This window comes from Pseudorca crassidens, chromosome 9 (genome assembly GCF_039906515.1).
Source record: "Pseudorca crassidens isolate mPseCra1 chromosome 9, mPseCra1.hap1, whole genome shotgun sequence".
NCBI classification, from domain to species: Eukaryota; Metazoa; Chordata; class Mammalia; order Artiodactyla; family Delphinidae; genus Pseudorca; species Pseudorca crassidens.
The window spans coordinates 52414333-52434930 of NC_090304.1; the positions used below are offsets into that span (position 1 = coordinate 52414333).

Here is a 20598-nt window from a genome sequence, read left to right on the forward strand (position 1 = left end):
GAAAAATATAAATACTATGAAACCATTAGCCAAAAGAAAGGTGGTATACCTATACTAACATCAAAATAAGCTTTGGGCTTCCCTGGTGGCACAGTGGTTGAGAGTCCGCCTGCCGATGCAGGGGACACAGGTTCGTGCGCCGGTCTGGGAGGATCCTACATGCCGCGGAGCAGCTGGGCCTGTGAGCCATGGCCGCTGAGCCTGCGCGTCCGGATCCTGTGCTCCGCAACGCAAGAGGACACAACAGTGAGAGGCCCACATACCGCAAAAAAACCCAAAACAAACAAACAAACAAAAAACCAATAAGGTGGGAGGATTTGCTCTCTGGTAAATCAGTAATTTTTATATTAAGTTATAGTAAGTTTTGTATTGTTGCAAGGGTAGACTAAGCAATTAGCAGAATAGAAATTCCAGAACCAGGTCAATGAATTTATAGACAGTTGGTCATTATAAAACCGATATGGCAGAGAACTGAGGAAAAGAAATGTTTTTAAATACATGATGCTCGGATAATTACATATCCATACTGAAAAAAATTAAACCTGACATCTATTTCATAGTACACATAAAGATAAATTTCAGTTGGATTATAAACCTAAATGTGAAAGACAAAGCAAAACAAAACACAAAAAATTTCTAAAATATAATAGGGGAGACTATCTTCATTACTCAGGCTATGGAAAAACTTAAAATGGGACATAAAAATCAGATTTTTATACACTGATACATCTATCTACATTAAAACTAACATTTTCTGTTCATTAAAAATTGTCATTAAGAGTGAAAAAAGCAAGCAATCATAGGTTGGTCTGTTCAAAACAAAATACACCTTTTGTTTTTCTTCATGGAGAATAAGGGACACATGCTTTGAAGGAGGACGAAGCAACAGTTTAAGACTATCATAGTGTCTGTGTTACCGATTAAAAGTCTTTCTCTGAACTGTGAGTGTAGTTCCTTTAATATGCACCTTAACTTTTCTACAGCAAAATTTAAGCAAGTAAGTTTTGACTTTGGAAAAACATTTCTCAATAATACAATAATGAAGTAATCAAAACTAAAAACCCAAGAAAGAAAAACAAAGCTCGAAAATACCCTCCCTTCAACTCTAGTAAAACACATTTTCCAGCATACCAATTTTTTTTTTTTTTTTTTTGCGGTACACGGGCCTCTCACTGTTGTGGCCTCTCCCGCTGCAGAGCACAAGCTCCGGACGCGCAGGTTCAGCGGCCATGGCTCTCGGGCCCAGCCTCTCCGCGGCATGTGGGATCTTCCCAGACCGGGACATGAACCCGTGTCCCCTGCATCGGCAGGCGGACTCTCAACCACTGCACCACCAGGGAAGCCCCAGCATACCAATTTTTAAAAAATTACAATAAATAAAGTCTTTGCTCTCATGGGGTTTAAAACTGGCAATACATATACCTTACAATACAAGTATATAACATTTAGGTATAGAGGATAAATTCTTTAATATTTTAGTTCAAGGTAGTTTTTGTTTTGTTTCATTTTGAAGACAGAATCTCCAGGGACTTCCCTGGTGTTCCAGTGAGTAAGACTTTGCACTCCCAAAGCAGGGGGCCGGGGTTCGATCCCTGGTTGGGGAACTAGATCCCGCATGCATGCCCCAAAGTCCACATGCCGCAACTAAAAAAAAAAGATCCCGTGGGCCGCAACTAAGACCCACAGCATACATGCATGCATGCATGAATGAATTAAAAAAAAAAAGACAGAATCTCCAAATAGTAGATCAGGATCTCAATGTCTCTCTCATCTGGTCAGCATTCAAGTTGTTGTATCTTCCTTGTATTGAGGGTAACCCAAAACTCCAGAGAAAGAGTATAGTCCACTTATAGTCCACTTAGGTGGCTCTTTTACATTGTCCAAAGACATATTTTAGCACCCTTTCATATATTACTACCCATTTATGATCAATAGCTTCTGGAAGCTATTTAGTTTCCGGAAATTAAAATAGCTCCTTTTCATAGAAAGATTAGACATATCTAATTTTAAAACAGCATTCCTTCTGTATTTGCATTTCTTCTGTATTCATTCAAATCTCTTCAGCTAAGCTTATTTCTCCAAAATAGTTTTCAAAATCCCTAATAGTACATTCTTTATATCCTCCTATATAAAGGCAATTTAAATGATCATTTCAATCAAAGCCTAACTAATCTTATCCTGAACACTGTGGCTATTCATTTTTCTTCCAACAATATTTTAACATTTGTCCTTAATACTCCTGTGCCACCATACACACAAAACTTCATACAGCATTATGTTCTAATACTTTTCTTCCTATCCCACTCCCAACCCATGCCATATAATTTATTCTGTATTATATAAATTTATTCAGTCAGTCATCAAGAAGTTCTGATAAAAGGAAGCATATATTGAGGCAAGGAAGACCAACTAAAACTAACAAGAATATTTAATTATCAACAAATATGGTTCTATACAACACAAAATAGAAATCTGTTAAGTATTGTAGGTATACTCCTGGTTCTGAGTATGCCTAGCTCTTCCAAGAAATCACTTCTCTGTTTAAAAAAGGAAATATCTCCAGGTGATTTCATAACCCACTCTTAATATTTCTACAACCTTTTTAGTCAGGAAATTCTTCCATATATATGACTTAAATTCACTATGTTTCATAGCACAGGGAGATCAGCTCAGTGCTTTGTGTCCATCTAGAGGGGTGGGATAGGGAGGGAGATGCAAGAGGGAGGAGATACGGGGATATATGTATACGTATAGCTGATTTATTTTGTTATACAGCAGAAACTAACACACCACTGTAAAGCAATTATACTCCAATAAAGATGTTAAAAAAAATTCACTATGTTTCAGCTTAAGCCTCTCTTATTGTTCAGATCTTAGAATTGCAAATTAACAAGCTATTATCTTTTCTGTAAGATATTACAAATCCAAAGACTTTTTTCAGTTGTACTTTTGCCTTCTTGATGTGACTGGACAATTCTCATTTGAATGTCACATTTTAATTCCATGATTAAACAAACCTATGATTTTCCTTGTGTATAAGCAACATGAAGTGATTCTTATTACTTCTTATTAAGTGTCAGCCAGTAACACAATCATTGACAAAGCAAATTTTATCAAAGCCATTGAATTTTTAAACTGTCTTTTTTGTAATTAATTAATTTATTTTTGGCTGCGTAGGGTCTTTGTTGCTGCACACAGCTTTTCTCTAGTTGTGGCGAGCAGGGGCTACTCTTCGCTGTGGTGTGTGGGTTTCTCATTGCGGTGGCTTCTCTTGTTGCAGAGCACGGGCTCTAGGAGCGTGGGCTTCTGTAGTTGTGGCACATGGGCTCAGTTGTTGTGGCTCACGGGCTCTAGAGCACAGGCTCAGTAGTTGTGGCGCACAGGTTTAGTTGCTCCACGGCATGTGGGATCTTCCTGGACCAGGGATCGAACCTGTGCCCCTGCATTGGCAGGTGGTTTCTTAACCACTGAGCCACCAAGGAAGTCCTCAAAGCCACTGAATTTTAAAACTAATTTGTTTATCTTACTCTCTACTTAACTGTAAGTTACATGTATTAAGAATTTTGTCATATAAATTACGAAAGTCCAATACAGCAAAATACCTGAGAAACACTTAATCTTATCTAACATTTAGTTCATGTAGCTCAACCTTCCAGAGATGATGACAGTTTTTTCACTCATGGTTTTGGGAACGCCAAAGTATCCTTACTTCCTGCACACCTTCTACCTATACAAAATTTATCAAGGAAAGGTTGTATAGTTTAGTGTCTTAGTAGTGGAGCTCTAGAACCAGGCTGTTGAGCTGAAACCCAAGTTTAGCCAGTTACTAACTGTATATACTACTGAGACAAGTTATTTAACCTATCTGTGCCTGAATTTCCTCATGGTAAAATAAGAATAACAGTAGTACCTATCTTATAGGAATATTTCAACTTTTTTTCACTGAAATATATTTGATTTCAATGTTGTGTTAGTTTCTGGTATACAGCAAAGTGATTGTTTTATATATATATATATATATATATATGTATGTATGTATTTAGTTGTTGTTATATTCTTTTCCATTATAGCTTATTACAAGATATTGAATATAGTTCCCTGTGCTATACCATAGGACCTTGCTGTTTATCTATTTTATATATAGTAGTTTGTATCTTCTATTCCCAAACTCCTAAATGATCCCTCCCCACCTTCCCCCTTGGTAACCATAAGTTTGTTTTCTATGTCAACTTTTTATTTTACAGAAAAGTTACAAACTTCCTTAGTCTCCTCTCATCAGTGACATTTCCTGTCTTTCCTGTTTTTACGACCTTGACACTTGTAAAGAAAACTGGTCAGTTATTTTGTGTAATGTCCCTCAATTTAGATTTGTCTAATGTTTTCTCATTAGAATGAGGTCATACATTTTTTTTTTTTTTTTTTTTTTTTTGCGGTACGCGGGCCTCTCACTGTTGTGGCCTCTCCCATTGCGGAGCACAGGCTCCGGACGCACAGGCTCAGCCGCTCCGCGGCATGTGGGATCCTCCCGGACCGGGGCACGAACCCGTGTCCCCTGCATCGGCAGGCGGACTCTCAACCGCTGCGCCACCAGGGAAGCCCGAGGTCATACATTTTTGACAAGACCACCACAGAACTGATGTGCCTTTCTCAGTGCATCATAAAAGAAATACATGATGTCATATTAATGTCTTATTCCTAGTGATGTTAACCTTGATCACTTGATTATGGCAATCTCCACAGAGTTTCTTTACCATAAGTTACTGTTTTTCCCCTTGTAAATAATAAATATCTTGAGGAATATACTTTGAGATTATTCAAATATCCTGTGTCTTCGCAAAATTTTGCCCTCTAATTTTAGCATTCATCAAATGGATCTCGCCTGTAGCAATTAGCACTGTGGTATTCCAACGGTGATTTTCTATTTCCCTCATTCTATTTACTATAAGAGCAGTCCTTTCTTATCTATTTACTTATTTAAATAAGTATTCATAAATATCTTAATTATGTGGGTTATAATCCAATATCACCATTATTTATTTTGTTGCTCAAAAATTTCCAACTTTCCTTGTTGGGCGCTCTTTCACATTGGCTCCTGTGCCCTTTCAACATGTCCCCCATCCTTTCATAAACACTTCCTTATTTTCTGGCACCAGAATACTCTCCAGCTTATTTTGTATTTTCCCTGCCCCAGCCCTGAAATCAACCACTTCTCCAAAGATCTCACGGGGTTGGTTTTAAGGGTTAAACTAGCTAAGACTGTAAAGTACTTACAACAGGGTCTGATCTGTACTAAGTAATCAAATGTCAATTATTATCTAGTATTGACAGTTTGACAGGAAATACACATTAACCATTACAGCTGTCAGGAGGTGCTATATTTCTATATTTGGTTGCAAAGTGATATTAAGCACTGTATTAGTCTGCTAGAGCTGCTGTAACAAAGTACCACAAACTGGTTTAAACAACAGAAATTTATTGTCTCACAGTTCTGGAGGCTACAATCCAAAATCAAGGTGTTGGCTGAGTTAGTTCCTTCTGAGGGCTGTGAAAAGAATCTGTTCCAAGCCTCTTCCCTAGCTTCTGGTGGTTTGCTGGCAGTCCTTGGCATCCCTTGGTGTACAGAAGCATCACCCTGATCTCTGCCTTCACCTTCAGACGGCATTCTCTCTGTATATATCTGTGTCCAAATTTCCCCTTTTTTTAAGGACACGAGTCATACTGTATAGTGGCCCATCCTACCCCAGGAGGACCTCACCTTAACCAGTTGCATCTGAGGTACTAGAGGTTAAACTTCAACATACGAATTTGGGAAGAACACACTTCAAGCCATAACCAGGCACAAATGAAAAAATTCTGAAAAATAAAAATAAATCATCACAGTATTTAGAATAATATCAATCAGACTGAGGTTGAAATAACTATTTAGATTGTTTTCACACAGAAGACTAATTATTGCAGTATCAGAGGTTTTGAAAACAAATGTACAATATTTTGGAGAGGAAAGTTCAACTAAAGAATTTTGAAAGAACAAAAGGAATGCTTTATTTAAAACTAAATGTCCCAATGCAGCCAAAAATAAATAAATAATTTTTTTTTAAAAAAGGGGGGGCTTCTCTGGTGGTGCAGTGGTTAAGAATCTACCTGCCAATGCAGGGGACACGGGTTCGATCCCTGGTCTGGGAAGATCCCACATGCCACGGAGCAACTAACTAAGCCCGTGAGCCACAACTACTGAGCCTGTGCTCTAGAGCCCGTGAGCCACAACTACTGAGCCCTCATGCCACAACTACTGAAGCCCACGTGTGTAGAGCCCGTGCTCTGCAACAAGAGAAGCCACCGCAATGAGAAGGCCACGCACCGCAATGAAGAGCAGCCCCCGCTCGCTGCAACTAGAGAAAGCCCGTGAGCAGCGATGAAGACCCAACACAGCCAAAAATAAATAAATAAAATTTTAAATAAATAAATAAATAAAACTAAACGTACTCAGTCTTTCTGTGAAGAGGAACTACTCTCAATTTCTGAAAGCTCTGAGAGCATTAAATAGGTAGGAATATATGAGAGGGTGCTGACAGTAAGTCCCTGGGTGGAGCCTACAGAGGACCATCTATGCAGGCCATATTATATGGGTAGATTCTTCTCATTTTACCTAGAGAGGTTAAAATGAACGCTTTAAGGGCTCATAATGTATAAGGTGGCGGAGCAAAGACCACAGTTCAGTATCCCTAACTCCTGCCCCATAACTTTTCCCCCATATCACATTAACTATAGAAGTTTCACAGGCCAAAGGAAAGAAACATTCCATATTAAACAACTTGATAAACAAACATAAAAGGTTTGCAAATTAGTAACTTCAATAGCCATCTAGTTTTGTCCTATTTACTTAATGTCAATATATTAGTGCTTCTGTCACCTGCTTAAAGAAGAAAGACCTGTTTACTCAGATTCCTAATGACTGGACAGATTCAATATTTTATGGTTGCCTGTATGAAGGACATTATGCTAGACACCAAGGACAGAGATTTAAAAGATCTAAGAATGGATTTTATGCAGCCTTAAGTACTACAGATCAAAATATCTTTAGTCCAGAGGTGGCCTAAAATCTGTCTAAATTCATGAGTCATCACATGCTCTATTTCCCTATTATAATCAACTTAACTCACCTTGATTATGTAGATAATTTAAAGTACACATGCACAGATTTCTGAAAGGGATATTCTTCAGTTTTAAGAGGATGGTTAAAGACAGATAAAGGGTTAATTAGCCACATGAGACTACTGAAATTAAAGTGAAATAAAATTTTGAAATCAGTTCTCAGTCACTGTAGCCATCACCATATTAAACAGCACAAATATCGGACAGTTCCTCCATCAGAGAAAGTTCAATTTGATAGCAAAGATTTAGACATCCTAAAATGTTAAGTCTCAAACCATGTAATGCAAAGTATCCCAAAAATAAAGGCCTCTGTGGGCAACTATATCCATGAATGTCAAGAATATACCAATAAGAAAGTTCTCATCTTTTAGCAATCATACAAAAATATTTGCGATGATAGGATATACGGGATTTTCTTCAACTCACTCTGGTATGTGGCGGATAATTGTTGAAGCTGAGTACGAGTTTATGGGGGTTCATGACACTATTCTCTGTACCTTTTTATATGTTTAAATTTTCCCATAATAAAGGGGTTAAATAATACTTTAAGAACCCAAAAACATATTTGGTTAAATCACACTCACTCTTCAAATATGCCATTTACAACGACTGACTTCTTGACTCTCCAAAACTCTACTGAGACCACTTTTTAAAAATTAGCAATTAGTTCTTGATAAATCCAATAGCCTTTTCCGAGTTATCATTTTCCTCATCTTGAGCCACTGACTCTTCAGATTCATACCAGATACTTGGCATATCAAACCTTTCTCCTACGTTAGGTTTTTTTGTCTTATTCTGTTTTTCTTTTAATTATCCTCTTTTATGCGTATTTTTGAGGTAGCAAGCTACCTCAAAGCCTTTCTGAAACTAAGTATGGTAAAAATCAGAAATCATTCACTTATTTGAAAATATTTAGTGAGCTCCCGCTATATGCCAAGCACTATGCAATGGTGCTTAGAATACAGCAATGAACAATAAATTCATGAATGCTACCTCTGTGGAACTTACAGAACAAATGGAAAACAGAAATTTTAACAGACAAATAATTACAACTGTATTAAAGGCAGCAAGGAGAAGGACAGTGTTGACGGGCTATAAAGAATGGGAAACTAAACCACTCTGAGGAAGTCAGCAAAGCCTTGAAGAAGTTTCTTGAAGCTAAAGGATAAGCTGGAGTTAATCTGACAAAGGGGAAGAGGGAATATATAACAAGATGGAGATTGGTTAAGAGTTATAACTTAAAAAAGGTCAGTATGGGGCTTCCCTGGTGGCGCAGTGGTTGAGAGTCTGCCTGCCAATGCAGGGGACACGGGTTCGTGCCCCGGTCCGGGAAGATCCCACATGCCGCGGAGCAGCTAGGCCCGTGAGCCATGGCCGCTGAGCCTGTGCGTCCGGAGCCTGTGCTCCGCAACGGGAGAGGCCCCAACAGTGAAAGGCCCGCGTACAGCAAAAAAAAAAAAAAAAAAAAAAAAGGTCAGTATGGTTGAAACAGAGAGAGATGGTGGGAGATATGCTCAAGAATGGACGGATGGGGAGGAGCCAAAAAATTCAGTGTGAGCAATGTAGATCATTTGGAAAGATCTTATTCTAAGAGTGATTTAAACAAAAGCAAAAAAAAAACCCAAAAAACTGCAAAGGTGGGGATTTTTTTGAGTTTTTACAATTTTTAAAAAATTTTATTGTGATAAACTATACCATAAGATTTACCATTTTAACCATTTTTAAGTGTACTATTCTGTGGCTTTAAGCACAGTCAAGATGTTTTTGTTTTTAGTAAGAAGTTACTCTGATTTACATTTTTATAAAGTTCACTCTGATATCAATGTGGAGGATGGATTGGACGGGAGGTCCAAGAACAGAGGTTGGAAGGTACAAATATAAAGATTTAAATCTACTTTACTGCTCCCTGCTAGACCATAAACAAGAAGAGAACAGAGATTATACCTGATCTGTTAAAAACTACATTTCCCGGGACCTAGCTCTATGCTTGGCACACAGTGGACATCTATTAAATACATAAATGACCTGTAAGATTCTATGATTCTTAGAACAGAAAACTTAAAATGCAAAGATGTGTGTTCTGTACAGCACGTAACACCTTAATGATGATTTTTTTTAACTTAAAAAAAAAAAACAAAAACCTGTCTAACAGTAATAGGTAAAGATGAGTTCTAGCAATAAGGTTAGAGATAGGAAGGTAGAATCCAGACTCTGAAAGGGTCTGACTAGGGCAGAAGAGCTTGGACTTCATCTCAAAGAGAAGTCTATGCGGGGTGTATGGGCAAGGTTTTATGCAATCTCACAATGGCAGGTTGAGATAACAGTAATGCTTATTATCAGTTAATTTAAAAAATCATACAGTATTTGTCCCTTTGTGATTGGCTTATTTCACTTAGCATAATGTCCAAGGTTCATCCATGTTAAAGCATGTGTCAGAATTTTCTTCCTTTTTAAGGCTGAATCAGTTTTCATTGTATGTATACACAGAACCATGTTTCGTCTACCCATTCATCCATGGATGAACACTTGGATTGCTTCTACCTTTTGGCTCCTGTGAATAATGCTGCTATAAACATGGATATAAATGAGTTGGTTTTAATTTTATAAAATGTACTTTTAAAAAAGAAGAGGAGGGACTTCCCTGGTGGTGCAGTGGTTAACAATCCGCCTGCCAATGCAGGGGACACGGGTTCGAGCCCTGGTCCAGGAAGATCCCACGTGGAGCAACTCAGCCCGCGCACTACAACTACTGAGCCTGTGCTCTAGAGCCCGCAAGCCACAACTACTGAGCCCGCGTGCCACAACTACTGAAGCCCATGCACCTAGAGCCCGTGCTTTGCAACAAGAGAAGCCCCTGCAATGAGAAGCACGTGCACCACAACGATGAGTAGCTCCCACTCACTGCAACTAGAGAACGCCCTCACGCAGCAACGGAGACCCAGTGCAGACAAAAATAAATAAAATAAATAAATTTATTTTTAAAAAAGAGAAAAATAAAGAACAGAAACTGAAAACCCTAAGCAATTCTAAATGTCGAAATGTGTTGATTCTCAGAAAATCAGTTAGAAGCTAGAAAGCAAATGCAAAGTGGTACCTGACCTAATAGATTCTATAAAGATCAATTTTAAACTGACAATGGGGAAAGCTGAGAAACAATCTGATTTGTGCCAGAGAACCCCCCCAATGTAGGCACCAAGTACATCTAGAAATAAGGGTAAAGGTGGTGCTAAAAATGAAAGGAATGGATGAAAATCTGTTTAAAAGGGAGACTGACACCCTCACATCCCCTCCTCTATTCCACACAGCCAGGTTCCTCTCCCACTCCATCAGAAGATTATAGATTATGCTATGAGAAAGGAAAATAGAGGGTTTCTGGACTGGTGAATACAAGAGTCAAGCGAAGTCTGAAGTACAAACTGTATTAAAAACAAAGTAGGGCTTCCCTGGTGGCATAGTGGTTGAGAGTCCGCCTGCCGATGCAGGGGACACAGGTTCGTGCCCCAGTCCGGGAGGATCCCACATGCCGCGGAGCGCCTGGGCCCGTGAGCCATGGCCGCTGAGCCTGTGCTCCGCAGTGGGAGAGGCAACGGTGAGAGGCCCGTGTACCACAAAAAACAAAACAAAACAAAGTAAATTAAATTCATATACTCTAATGTTATCTTCAAACCCTGTCTCCATTCAGCTCCAAGAAAGCTGGCAACCAATATTATCCTCTCCAGCAGGACACTGGACAACTCTTCTTTAAGAAATGTGACTGGCGGGACTTCCCTGGTGGTGCAGTGGTTAAGAATCCACCTGCTAATGCAGAGGACATGGGTTCAAGCCCTGGTCTGGGAAGATCCTACATGCCGCAGAGCAACTAAGCCCCTGCGCCACAACTCCTGAGCCTGAGCTCTAGAGCCTGCAAGCTACAACTACTGAAGCCTGCGTGCTACAACTACTGAAGCCCATGCGCCTAGAGCCCGTGCTGTGCAACAAGAGAAGCCACCGCAATGAGAAACCCGCACAACGCAACAAGAGTAGCCCCCGCTCTCCGCAACTAGAGAAAGCCTGCGTGCAGCAATGAAGACCCAAAGCAGCCAAAAATTAAAATTAATTTTAAAAAAAAGGAAATGTGACTGGCAAAAAGACTTAAAAGAGCTAACATCAGAGACTTCTTCCCCCAAAAAGAACTCAGCCAGACTGTCCTACAGAGAAGCCCAATAAACCCACAAAAGAGCTTAAAATCAAATTTTTAGTGCTCAACTCTTAAACAAAAGGAGACAGTTAAGAATACTAGTTCTTTGAGGACCACATCAAACAAGAAATAGAGAAACTAGAATAAACATAAGTGAAAAGCAATTTACAAAAAACTGAGTATTGAAAAGAAAGCCATATATCTCTTTAATATCCTCAAAATGACAAGAGATACAGCAGAAATTATCACAATGTTGAAAATCAACTATACTTCAATTAAAAAAAATTTTAACAAGAGAAGATACTAGAATCAAAAAGATGTTATAGACAGAAACAATCAGAAAACAAAGAGCTCTTTGAAATTAAAACGATAGCAGAAATAAAACGTAATAGGGTAAAAGAAAGTTGAGAAAATTTTTTAAGAATTAAAACAGAAACAAATAAATGAAAAAGGGGCAAGATAAGATACAACTAGAGGATCAATCCAGGAGGTCTAATAAGAATTCCAGAGAGAACTGAAAATGGAGAGGTGAATATCATACTAGTTAAGTCAAGAAAATTTCCTGAAAATAAACAACTTAAGTTTCCAGTTTGAAAATATTTATACCTATTACTCAGCACATAAAATGAAAATAAACACATCATTATGAAAGATCAAAACACCAAGAGTCATAAATGGCAATACTAGACTCTACAAGGCAATATATGTCATCAAATTTCTGAAGGAAGAATATATCCAACCCAAATCTCTAAACTCCACCAAACTTCAGTGTAAAGGTTGTACAAACACATTTTCAGACATACAAGGTCTCAAAAAACTTCCTCCCATGTTCCCTTTATTAGGAAGCTACTTACTGGTGGATACATTCAACGTAATGAGTAAAACAAAGAAGAAAAAAGTAATCTGAGAAACAAGGGATCCATCCAACACAAGAGAGAAGGAAACCCTCAAAATGAAAGTAAAGGAGATCACACATTGACAGTTGTACATCAATTCTGGAGGGTAACTATTATACAATAGTTACCCTCAAGGTCAGAAGGTTCTGGGAGAGATGTCCCAGGCAAACCTAATGTATTCAAATAACTGAGATCTACACTACTGGTAAAGAGTTTGGGGATAATTAAGAAAAAAGCAAGTCAAATAGTGACACAAAGGAAAACAAAAAAAATATATGAAATATAGTACAATAAATCAGTATACTACACAGCTCAGCTGTGAATACCATTACCTAATAACAATAATGTGAAGATTAAATACTGATCTAACCAAAATGTATAATATCTATATTTAGAGAATGGGGAAAACAACACTGCTAGGTTAGTACTGCATATCAGAAATGAAAAGAATTTAGAAAGGTTAAATAAACTGTCCAAGATCACACTGTAAACACGGGCTTCAAGATTAGAACCAAAGTATAACTGTCTCTAGAGCTGTCTTTATCAGTATATATTGCCTCCCTAAGAAGAAAAAACTTAACTACAATAGTAAGGGAATAGATTTGAGAATTTCAGAACAGGGAAGTTTAATACTAAAAATTACAAAACATGTTCTCCTGGAGATCTCTTAGAATGAAGTAATTTAAGAGTGGTCCAGGGCTTCCCTGGTGGTGCAGCGGTTGAGAGTCCGCCTGCCAATGCAGGGGACACGGGTTCGTGCCCCGGTCCGGGACGATCCCACATGCCGCAGAGCGGCGGGGCCCGTGAGCTATGGCCGCTGAGCCTGCGCATCCTGGAGCCTGTGCTCCGCAATGGGAGAGGCCACACAACAGTGAGAGGCCCACGTATCGCAAAAAACAAACAAACAAACAAACAAAAAAGAGTGGTCCAGTTTAACTGTCACAGACAAGAACAGCCTAAGGAGCTCTAACAACTAAATCAAATGTAGTATCCTAGATGGGATCCTGGAACAGAAAAAAGACATTAGGAAAAAAACTAAAGAAATCGAAATAAAATATGGACTTTGGTTAATAATAATGTATCAATATTGGTACATTAGTTGTGAAAAATGTACACATGAGCTGTTAATTACAGAGGAAACTGGTGTAGAGTATACAGGAATTCCGTATTATCTCTGCAATTTTTCTGTGTATCTAAAACTATTCTAAATGAAAAAAATTGTATTTAGAAACAAAACAACAGAATGGGAAAGTGCTCTAAGTACTAATGTGAAAACATCTCTAGGAATTATTGTTAAGCGAAAAAAAGCAAGATGCAGAATAAAATCTGATACCTCGTATGTAAGGAAGAATAAAAATTGTATTCATATTTGCTTGTGTCTGCATAAAGAAATCCCAGAATATACATAATGGTATATATATATAATTACTAATAGAGGAGGGGGTGGGGAATGAGGTCACAGGAACAGGGGTAGCAGTAAGTTTTCTGAAAGTATATCTTTTTACATAATTTTGATTTGTGAACTATGTGATTGTGTTAACTGTTAAAAATAAAGTTACAGGGGAAAAACAGCAATCCAGTTTAAAGCCCTAAGAGAAATGGATTGGGTGACTTCTTCAAGTCTCCTCCAACTTTGGAATGCTCTAATTCAAGAATTTCAACTAGAAGATCCTTAAACTTTTAGTCAGTCATATTTATAATGTATCAATACCTTCCCTGAAACTCCATGCTCCCCTGTCACTTCTCTGTATCTTTTAACTGTACTTTTCAAAGCAGCTGCACTCATTGCACTATATTGTATTAGGTATTATATGTTTCTTCCATGATGAAATGTATATTTCTTAAGAGTAGGCTCTATCAAACTATTGATAATTGACAGAGTAGGAGTTTTCAGTAGACATGTGCCAGGCACTCTTCTAAATGCTTTACATTTATTAACTAATTTAATCTTCACAATAGCGCTATATGATAGGTCCTATTATTTATTTTATAGATAAGGAAGTTAAAGCATAAAGAAGTCAATAATCTGCCCAAGGTCAGTGAGCAGGGCTAAAATATAAAACCCAGACTCTGTGCTCGTAATCACTAGCTGTACTGATTAGTTTTAAGACTTCAAAACAAGATATGGAATAAACTCCTTTTGACTGTTCTAAATGCAATATGGCAACTTCCCTGGTAGTCCAGTGGTTAAGAATCCACCTTCCAATGCCGGGGACGTGGGTTCGAACCCCGGTTGGGGAACTAAGATCCCAGAGGCAACTAAGCCCATGCACCACAACGAAGAGCCCAAGCACCGCAACTAACCCAACGCAGCCAAAAATAATAAATGTTAAAAAAAAAATAAATGCAATATGAAGCTACAAGATACAAATGGCTTAATATCATCTAGAAACTAGCAGATCTCAAAATGCAGCCCACCAACTCCCAGGATCCCCAGGACCCTTTGGCTGGGCCACTACTCTCCTGAGGGTCAAAACCACTTTCATAATATCAAGATGTTATTTGGCTTTTTTCACTTTTGTTCTCTCATGAGTGTATAGTGGAGTTTCCAGAGCCTATGTGATGTGTGATATTACAAGAGACTGAATGCAGAAGCAGCTGTGAGAAGCAGATGACTTTTAATACATCAGATATTACAGAGATTTGCAAATATGTAAAACAATGCCACTCCCTCACTAAATTATTGTTTGAAAAATAGTTCTCTTTCACTAAAATTATGTCAACATGTAATGGATTTAACACTACTCTTTTTAAATGAATTAAATATTAAACAATTTTCTCAGTTAACTTTTAACACAGTAAATAGTGATATAAACCACATAAACAGCTCTTTAGAAGCCTCAATAATTTGTAAGAGCATCTTGAGAGGCTCTTGAGAAGAAAAAGTTTAAGATCACTGATCTAGCCAATCTAAACTGTTCAGTGTTCCTAGTCTCTGACATTAAGACACTTTTTCCCAACACAGCACGTTATAATTCAAAAGAACTGATGTAAAAAAGGTAATAAAAAGTGAAAAAATAAGTAGTACCAGGCCAGGTATGTGTTTCTTTTTGAAATTACATTTCCTAATTTGTACTCATAACATTTGTTTGTAAGTATTACCTTCTACTCTAAACCATTCCTAAAATTGCCTCTGTATTTCAAGACAATAGCCAAAGGTGGTAACAAAAGAGGTTGCTCAAAGAAACTTCAGGTTCAAGCTGTGTATTTCAACATTTCTTTATTAAAGCATGTATACTACTAAAATATAAAGAAACTGTTAAGAATTTACACGAAGATTACCAAGACTGATATCATTAATTCAATATGAGGCTTCATATACTGAAACACTTCATCTTCATTATAGAATACAGAACCTTATTTTTTTTGGCTGTGTCATGCAGCATGCAGGATCTTATTTCCCCGACCAGGGATCGAACCGGTACCCACTGCAGTGGAACCGTGGAGTCATAACCACTGGACCGCCAGGGAGGTCCCAGAACCTTGTTTTTGAAAAGCTAAATAAAAAAGTCTACCTAACTTCAAATCTGTTCCATGAACATGTCTTTAATAATCATTTGACATACTTTTAGGTGTTATACTAATAGCAAATAATTTAACAATAACTTTAACAAAACTAATTTTGTTCAACTCAAAAACAAAAGTATAAAATTCTGGTCAGTTGTTTTTTTGGTTTTTTTTAGTTACACCGTAAAGGTTATATATAAATTATTGTAATCCCTGCTCTGGAGCATCTGGAGTATCCCTATATACAATCAAATAATGTAAGTATAAAATGTTATTGTTGGGAATTCCCCGTCAGTCCAGTGGTTAGTACTCAGCGCTTTCACTGCCGGGGCCCAGGTTCAATCCCTAGTGGGGGAACTAAGATCCCACAAGCTGCATGTGGGGCCAATAAAGAGAGTTATTGTTAAACTATTAAATGTGCAAGGAAAAAATGTAGACTTCACCGTAACAAAGATGACTACTAGCTTTGGTTACTATTAGATTCAACCATCATTCATTCTGAGTATCCACTACAAGCCTGGCACTATTCTAGGCACTGGGGATACAATGAACAAAAAAATTAATAATTTTTAATCTTCATGGGACCTGCATTCTGCTGTGGGAAACAGACAAACATAAACACAAGTAAGAAATAGAAATGTGGTCAATGCCATTAAGGAAACAAACAAGGCTTTGCCACAGATTAGTCTTTGAAAGCTGAATTGTAGAATTCTAAAACCTAAAAATAAAAAATTCATTAAGAGTTAAATCAAGATGACATGGACTGGGCTTCCCTGGTGGCACAGTGGTTAAGAATCCGCCTGCCAATGCAGGGCACACGGGTTCAGGCCCTGGTCCGGGAAGATCCCACATGCCAAAGGGCAACAAAGCCCATGCGCCACAACTACTGAGTCTGTGCTCTACAGCCCATGAGCCACAACTACTGAAGCCCGTGTACCTAGAGCCGGTGCTCCGCATCAAGAGAAGACACTGCAATGAGAAAGCCTGCGCACCGCAATGAAGAGTAGCCCCTGCTCGCCGCAACTAGAGAAAGCCCGCGTAGCAACAAAGACCCAACTCAGCCAAAAATCAATAAATTAATTTAAAAAAGAAAAAAAGATGACATTGACTCTACAGACCTTTGCTAATGCATAAGAAAACTACAGACACTGCCTGTGAAAACAGAGATCCGTCTTTCCAAAGCTACTGGATGGTATTACTTAGCAATGTAGTAGCCTCAAAAGATAATTTAGCTCACAGTTCCACAGAGTTAAAAAGCATGTAAACACAATACTAAAAAAAACTGAGGAGCCTAAGGAGACAGGACAAACAAATGTAGTGTGGTATCCTGAATTGAATGCTGAAACAGAAAAAGATAAAAATTACGGAAATCTGGGTAAACTATAGACTTTAGTTAATAATGTATCAATATTGTTTCATTAATGGTAACAAATGTACCTTACTAATATGTTAATAATATGCGATATTGGGTGGGGCTATATGGGAAACCTCTGCATGATCTTCTTAATTTTTCTGTAAATCTAAAACTGTTCTAAAAAATCAAGTCTACTTAAAAAAAAATCTAAGATGGCTTCAGGAATTATGGTGGAAGGAAGGGGAGTTAGTAAAGACTTGAAGAAACTAAGAAATGAGAAGCCATAAAACTCTGCAATGTGAATTAGAATATAAATACCCAAGAAATTCAAAGGAAACCTGCAGATACTTAAATTATGATTTCTATTCATACTAAAAACTTTCTAGGACAGAGATTAATGGATTTTTCATGCAAACTAAATAGCTCTGCATCACAATGTAAGGCAGGCATTAACATCCCTGAGTGCACAATAAGCACTTTAGATCCTATTTATCAATAATGACCAATAGGCTGTATTTTATGTATGTCACTGTCCTGAAACTGTCATAAAATACCTGGACAGGGATCAATCTCATAGGTCTTACTAAGTCACTTGAAGAAACAAGTTTATATCTGTATAGCAAAAAAAAGCAAAGAGGAGACTTGGTAAGAGGGCAGGGAGAAAAGATTATGTATGAAAGGAGAAAAACAATTTATCAGGTCTAACTGGAAGCAATTTTGCAACTATTATTAACCTACTTTAATGCCACACAAATTAGTATAAATAGTTAAGAGCAGTAATAAGAGCTCTGAATTTATATCAGTTATTTTCCTTCCAATCAAAAGAAATAAATGTCTTCTATAGCCTAACCTAAAACACCTATCATGTAACTCAATGTCTGATGACTCGGGAGGAACTAATCTCTCAATGTCTCAATTTTAAAGATAGGAAAAGTGTGAGAAAAATAATGGAGGATGATAATCTCTAAACTACAGAGTGTGAAGTTTGCATAATACAGCATAAAATTGGAATTACCACAAGAAGTAATTTTTAGAGACAACCATCAGAAAATTAGAAGCTTATACCTAACACAAAGTACAATGACAGCAGGAGCCTGACCAAGTATATGAGATAATAATTTCACTCATCAGATACTATGGAATATTAACCATAAAAGAATCATTTAGCCAAAATGGTATTACATATTCGAATCGAATTTAGATAACTGGATGATCAATCTATCCCTTCTCTACTCTGTTACTCCCTATCCGCAAAGGAAACCCTACAAAACAAAGATGTTCGTTATTCTAAAGCCTTCTCTCCCTAAGGAATCCTGAATATATAATTGGAAAATACTCAAGAAGAAATGGAATTAACATTTCTCCAGTAATTCCTGTTTGCACCGCCGTGAGGAGAATCAGACACTGCGCTTCGTGTTGAAGCAGAAAAAGGAGAGGTGAGATGTGAAAAATTCCAAGTAAAACGATCATGACATAGCATCTGGCAGAGATTGGAAAAGCATGAACACAGCCAAAAGAATCGCCAGGGATGAAAGTCAAGAAAAGAAAACGAGGTTTTCCAACAGGCCACAGCCTAACCCAAGGGGCAAAAACCGCTACTGCCGCCGCCACTCCCTCACTCCCCAACCATTCCATCAAGTCGCCTCCAATTCAGATATGTATCCTCTATAACCCAGACCCATTCCCCACCTAGGTGAAAACAATCCAAGAATTTCCTAGGACTCCCCCCCCCCCCCCGCCTTCCATAAGATCCGCGCTTCTCGGGGCCAAGCCTCTGGGGAAAACAACGCCCAGATCCCACCCTCCCGGCGCAAGGTTGAAGAGGGCCGGTTCCCCGGAGTGGGGCTTCCCAGGTGGGCCTCATCGAGCTGAGCAACTGGGATCAAAGCAAGGAACAAGGGTGGGGCTCAAGGAAGGGAGCTGGCTTCGGTGAGACGACGGAGACCGGAGGAAGAAAGGGATGGACAGGAGGCTGGGGCTGGGCGGGGTGAGGAGTGGGGAGGGCAGATCCACGGGAGAGGGCCGGGCGGCGGGGAAAGGAGCGGGCGGAGTGGGGGGCGGAAGGGTCAGAATCCGATCGACGGATCATGGCGAAGAGGAATGCGTGGCTAACAGGGGTCGGCAAACAGGCTCAAGGGCTAGGGGGTGGAAGGAAGCGCGACCGCGAGGCCCGCAGGGAGCCTCCGCGGACGGAAGGGCCGCACTGGGGGCGGTGCGGGGAAGCCACTGCCAGCTGCCAGGAGTGGGGGAGCCGCGCACTCACCGCTCTGCTCCCCCAGGAACACCAGCTTGAATTTCCTCAGCGGATTCCCGAAGTCTCCGCCCGCGGACATGATGGAGCCGGAGGAGCTGCCGCCGCCTCAGCCCAGAGACCTCCCAGACCGACGCCGCTCCAACCGGTTCACGGGGAGGATAGAGGAAGGGTCGGCGCCGAGCTCTCTCGGCCCCTGCAGGGCCCGGCAGCGGAGCAAGGCTGGAGAACAAGGCTCCTCTCACAGACAGGCAGCCGTCGCCGCCGCCTCTACTCGGAGTCGCCTAGCACCGAGCGAGGCCCGCAGCTGGGAAAGGAAGGAGGGCGGTGTCGGAAGCAGCCAGGGGTGTGCTCGGGAGTCCCGAGGCTAGAGCTGTTCCCCTCTCAGCACCCGGCACCGAGACTGAGGCGAGGGTGGCGGAGCCGAAGCCGCAGACGTGTCTGGGACCTCTCACACGTAGCGTTCCAGCTCCACAGCTGCAGCCACCGCAGCCCAACCTGCTGAGTGCGCGAGCCTGTGGCGCGGCGCAGCGCGGGGCGAACCCGGGCGCGAGCCTGCCGCCCAGCCAGCCACGGCGTGCGTGCGTGCGTGCGTGCGTGCGAGCGCGTGCGCGCCACAGCCAGCGCCTTCCTGGTTTAGCCTGCTTTCCCGGCTCCGCCCAGGCAGAGGAGACGTGGGGAGGTTACGTTTCCCTTCGCGTCGGGAGAAGCCGGGAGATGGTGGGGTGGAGCCTGGGGGAGCTGACGGGGTAGAATAAGGAGCACTGATGTCACTTACGGGCTGAGCCAATCGGAAGAGGTTAAGGGCGGGCAGAGCTGTCGAGTGAGGTGGCAGCGCCAGAGCGCGCGCGCTGCCCTCCTGCGGTGGAAAGCGTCTCACCGTGGCGGCCATGCGAAGTGTGACTCGTCGCAACCTGAGGGGAGGGGAGGGCATTGGGGCGGAGACGGGGCCAGAATGGAGGCGGAATTGACCCCAAGTGTGGGTGAAGTCGGAAGGCCCTAAGGTGTACAGAAGGTTCCTCTTTCCTGAGCCCTCAGCTCTGCCTCACAGTCCTCAGATACGCCCTTCACCTCTGCACCCACCTTCTCCATCTTTTTTCTTATAATTCCTCAGACGATACCCTACTAGGTACTGTTGCTCCCAGGAGTTTCGTAACAGAAGCAGGGCCTCCACATTTTTGTAGACAAGAAAGCTAAAGGTCACAGGAAGGAAATGATTTACAAAATTCGCAGAGCCATAAAGTGGAACCCAGGTTTTGTC

At 40.2% G+C, this 20598-nt stretch overlaps 1 protein-coding gene across 4 annotated transcripts in view; it reads right to left on the reverse strand.

Annotated features, from left to right (window-relative positions):
• RAB6A (RAB6A, member RAS oncogene family) overlaps positions 1 to 19899 on the reverse strand; it is a 66687-nt gene extending 46788 nt beyond the window's left edge. Inside the window, exons 1-2 of one of the 4 annotated variants that reach the window (XM_067750286.1) lie at positions 19350 to 19899; positions 5756 to 5853 (exon numbers count right to left, since the gene is read on the reverse strand). Coding sequence is in view for 2 of the 4 variants with exons in the window: in XM_067750281.1 (XP_067606382.1) it covers positions 19350 to 19419 (70 nt within the window). In the remaining 2 variants the exon portion in view is untranslated. The remainder of the gene's footprint in view (positions 1 to 5755; positions 5854 to 19349) is intronic. The other 3 variants (XM_067750284.1, XM_067750281.1, XM_067750282.1) reach the window with 3 other exon arrangements.
• Positions 19900 to 20598: the final 699 nt, after the last annotated feature.